Here is a 4,543-nt window from a genome sequence, read left to right as displayed (position 1 = left end):
ACAAGATTATCTACATAATCCTTTGTTATCATTCATAAGATAGATAGATAGATAGATAGATAGATAGATAGATAGATAGATAGATAGATAGATACAACACACATGTATCCCCTTTCCCTTTAAGGAGCGATATCTCATATGTAGCCTCTTAATGAAGAATGTATACACATTTCTTATTCAAATTATAACATGTAGTAAACCTACTTTGAATTGGTCTATTCAAGTCACGCTACAAAACTAGCCGTTAATGCAGTAGTTACTACAGTAAACTTATAAGAAGTAGGCTCCTTTGTGATTGGCCATATTAATTTCCCACCTATCATAGATGAAGTTAAGCTGTTTCGCATTAATCATATAACAGTACGTGACCTTTCTATAGATAACTCTACATAACCCATAATAGGGAGGCAGCCTTGTGATTGGCTATATTTAATTTCATACATATCATGGATAATGGTAGGCCGCTTCATGATTGGCTACATAATAACACGTGACCTTTTTTTAAAAAAAAAAAAACACTAAATAGCTTCCCATAGAAAAACACGTAAAAAGTAGGCAACTTCGTGATTGGTTATAGTCAACTCCATATATATTATGGACTTAAGTAGGCTGCTTTGTGATTGGCTACATTTATCCCTTATACATCATAGACAACGGTAGACCCCTTTCTGATTGGCCACATAATAACATGTGATCTCTCTAAAACTACTGAGCAGCCCTCTATAGTAAAACCCATAGGAAGTAGGCAACTCCGTGATTAGTCAGAATTAACCCTATACATATTATGGGCAATAGTAGGCTGTTCTGTGATTGGCCACATTCATTTTTTACAGATCACAGACAATAGCAGGCCGCCTTATGATTGGCTTTTTTAATAACATGTGACCCTGTAGCTTTCCATAATAAAACCCATAGGAGGTAGGCAACTCTCTGATTGGTCATAGCCAACCTTATATATATCATGGATAAAAGTAGGCTGCTTTGTAATTGGACACACAATAACACGTGGTTGTGTCCAGTATTGGATATGACAAGTTCTCCTTCAGGTCCGACAGAAAGAGCGAGCATTCCCTAAGACAGCAAGGATTGTCTTTACATCACTCAAATAGTAGGCAGCCTTTTCATTGGCTGCCGGGACTCTCATAGACTATAATGGGACATGTAGGCTTAAACGTGATTGGTTACATGGACATTTGTAGGCAGATTTCTCATTGGCTGTCGTGATTCTCATACATTACAATGGGACTAGTAGGCTGACATGTGATTGGTTAGATTACAAACACTGCCAGATATATGTTTAAAAACATGATTTTTCTTTCTATTTTTTGAACATCATATTTTGATCATTATTATCATTATATCAACTTTACTTTACATTTATTTACAAAACCTTTGAAATACAAATAGGCAGGTTAACATGATATAACAAGTCCTCGTCCCACGCTAACATTGTTCTTCCGTTCGTGTATATGATACATGTCCACATCAATCATAGATTTTTTTCACATAATACCTGTATCCTAAAGAGAGAAAGAAAGGGAGGAAAGTAAGAAAATAAAAGTGATTATACCATGGAATACTTGATTTCTTTTTGTTTCTTACTATTTACCCCACTTTAAATGGTGACCACTTCCGCTGTAATGCAGTAGGGAGGTACTTCCCTGTTTTTAACCCTTTGTACATATGTATGTAAATCTTTTTAGTATATAAGTCCTCACTGTACAGTTGTCAGTATGCCATGATTAAGGTGCCACGGCACTGAAACGCGTCGGCGTTAAACAGTACCACCTCTGCATATGGACCACATCATTGTGAGATGTCCGAATTTGTAATGTGAACAATAAAAGCGAAGTTTTAACCCTATTCCTACGTACAAGAGTTCTGGGTGCTGGATCCTCTTTTTCTTCTACCGCTACAGCCATTACTATCCCTAACTGACAAGACCCTGCGCCCGCAACCACATCTCCCTCCCTCCCTCGTCTCCGTACCTAGTATATGCCTACTCCGCACATCCTTCTACAATAACCTGAGCGCCGCCCCAGTCCGCTGCTGAATCTTCTTCAGTTGGAGAGGGCTCAGCTCTGGGGAGGTTTTGAAATTCGCGCCCCTTCTCTCTGCGCCACGTGACGCTGCCGGCTCTCGCGCGGGTTGTAACGGTCACTGCGACTGAGCGGGAATTTCAAAACCACCAACCGTGTGAGCGGGGAGAAAAGACAAAGCGTCACCCGGAGGAGCCGGCGCTCACCTCGGCTTTGTATCAGCGCCCGCCCGTTATATCTAAGCTCCGCTTATACTACCTGCCAGGGAAGAGAGCATTAGCAGATTACCACCAGCCCGACCTGACACAAAACCCCGCGCCCGCACCACATCTCCCTACAGAGTGAATCCTCCTCCCGCTCAGTCACCCCACGGTGCTTCCCTGTAAGGGCCGCCGGTCTGGCCAGGAGTTGGCTTCAGAATAGACGGACAGCCCGTATTGTAGACAGGAGGCAGCTCTGCTGTAGACAAGGTGGTGGCTCTTAGAAGAGCCTTTGCTTGTATAGACGGATGGGGTGGGAGCGGCGCTCACTTGCTCTTGCTGGGCTTGCTGCTCTCGGTCTTCTTGGGCAGCAGCACGGCCTGGATGTTGGGCAGGACGCCTCCCTGGGCGATGGTCACGCCACCCAGCAGTTTGTTCAGCTCCTCGTCATTGCGCACGGCCAGCTGCAGGTGACGGGGGATGATGCGGGTCTTCTTGTTGTCCCGTGCAGCATTACCAGCCAACTCCAGGATCTCAGCGGTCAGATACTCCAGTACGGCCGCCAGGTAGACGGGAGCACCGGCACCAACCCTCTCGGCGTAGTTGCCCTTGCGGAGAAGCCTGTGCACACGACCGACGGGGAACTGAAGTCCCGCCCGGGATGAGCGGGTCTTGGCCTTAGCACGAGCTTTGCCTCCTTGCTTGCCGCGTCCAGACATGGTTCGTGGATCGTCAGTTACTGTAATGGAACACAGAATATCCTGCCCTGTACCGGCTCCTCCTGCCTTATATATATAGTCCTGCCCCGCCCTCCTGCAACTCTCATTGGACACATCTCAAGCCGCCAATAGAGGCCAGATTTGTGGAACCACCAATCCGCTTCAGCAGGCGGGGCTTGCAAAAGTCACATGGTTTGCTGGTCCAGTAGAACAGCGCACAGACAGCGGCGCTCATTTGCATAGCCCGCCTATAAATAGGGCTGCGCTGGGAGGAGCACAGACATTACTTTCTCTCATTCTCGTGTGAAAGAGATCTCCGTGTTATACCATGCCTGATCCCGCCAAGTCTGCCCCAGCGCCCAAGAAGGGCTCCAAGAAAGCCGTGACCAAGGCCCAGAAGAAGGACGGCAAGAAGCGTAAGAGGGCCAGGAAGGAGAGCTATGCCATCTACGTGTACAAGGTGCTGAAGCAGGTCCACCCCGACACCGGTATCTCCTCCAAGGCCATGGTCGTCATGAATTCCTTCGTCAACGACATCTTCGAGCGCATCGCAGGAGAAGCCTCCCGCCTGGCTCACTACAACAAGCGCTCCACCATCACCTCCCGGGAGATCCAGACCGCCGTGCGCCTGCTGCTGCCCGGAGAGTTGGCCAAGCACGCCGTGTCCGAGGGTACCAAGGCCGTCACCAAGTACACCAGCGCCAAGTAATCGGCTCCATCACCTGCTCTGTACTATCACCCCAAAGGCTCTTCTAAGAGCCCCCCACACCTTCCACACTAGAGCTGCTGAGCCCTCCATTTCTGGCTTCTTGCTGCTGCACGTGTTTCTACCCAGAACCTTTCTTTCCAGCTATTTTCTTGTACTTGCTAGACTCACTATACACCCAAAGAGAAGCTCTAATCTCCGGCTTGATGCATGACCTCTCTGCCGGTGCGTGCAGAGAGCACTGCTCCGGCAATTTGAAGATTAAACTAAGCTGCTACTTATCGGCCCGAGCTGCCGGCACGGGGGTTACACTGCAGAGCCGCAGTAGGACTACTTCTAGGGACCTGTTCACAAAGCTTAGATTCCGAAGGTTTGGACCGTTTTCTTCTTCTACTCTCTCCAGTATTCCAGCAGTGATGACATTACAGCCTACAGGAGGCGTCTGCAGCCCCAGACCTACAAGGCAGAGGAGAGGTGGGTGGCGGGGACAGCTCTGTTCTCAGGAGGATGTGGCGGCTCTGAGAAGAGCCTTTGGGTTATGTAGTAGAGAGTCGGGGAGCGGCGGAATTAGCCTCCGAAGCCGTAGAGAGTGCGGCCCTGACGCTTGAGCGCGTACACCACGTCCATGGCGGTGACGGTCTTCCTCTTGGCGTGCTCGGTGTAGGTGACGGCGTCACGGATGACGTTCTCCAGGAAGACTTTCAGGACACCGCGAGTTTCCTCATAGATGAGACCGGAGATGCGCTTGACGCCTCCTCTGCGAGCTAGACGGCGGATGGCAGGCTTGGTGATGCCCTGGATGTTATCCCGGAGCACCTTCCTGTGCCGCTTGGCACCGCCCTTGCCGAGACCTTTCCCTCCTTTACCGCGACCGGACAT

General features: G+C 48.8%; 3 protein-coding genes across 3 annotated transcripts; 1 reads left to right on the top strand and 2 right to left on the bottom strand.

The window, feature by feature from the left end:
* Nucleotides 1–2,477: 2,477 nt before the first annotated feature.
* On the bottom strand, nucleotides 2,478–2,995 carry LOC142183348 (histone H2A type 2-B). The gene has a single exon (XM_075258403.1). It carries the CDS (start codon nucleotides 2,956–2,958, stop codon nucleotides 2,566–2,568), a length of 393 nt encoding a protein of 130 aa, XP_075114504.1. The 5' UTR covers nucleotides 2,959–2,995; the 3' UTR covers nucleotides 2,478–2,565.
* Nucleotides 2,996–3,256: 261 nt separating this feature from the next.
* On the top strand, nucleotides 3,257–3,744 carry LOC142183349 (histone H2B type 1-O-like). The gene has a single exon (XM_075258404.1). It carries the CDS (start codon nucleotides 3,287–3,289, stop codon nucleotides 3,665–3,667), a length of 381 nt encoding a protein of 126 aa, XP_075114505.1. The 5' UTR covers nucleotides 3,257–3,286; the 3' UTR covers nucleotides 3,668–3,744.
* Nucleotides 3,745–4,231: 487 nt separating this feature from the next.
* Nucleotides 4,232–4,543, bottom strand: LOC142183350 (histone H4). The gene has a single exon (XM_075258406.1). It carries the CDS (start codon nucleotides 4,541–4,543, stop codon nucleotides 4,232–4,234), a length of 312 nt encoding a protein of 103 aa, XP_075114507.1.

The sequence above is a fragment of the Leptodactylus fuscus genome, chromosome 10 (assembly GCF_031893055.1).
Source record: "Leptodactylus fuscus isolate aLepFus1 chromosome 10, aLepFus1.hap2, whole genome shotgun sequence".
Lineage (NCBI taxonomy): Eukaryota > Metazoa > Chordata > Amphibia > Anura > Leptodactylidae > Leptodactylus > Leptodactylus fuscus.
This window is presented reverse-complemented; position numbering and strand designations above follow the sequence as displayed.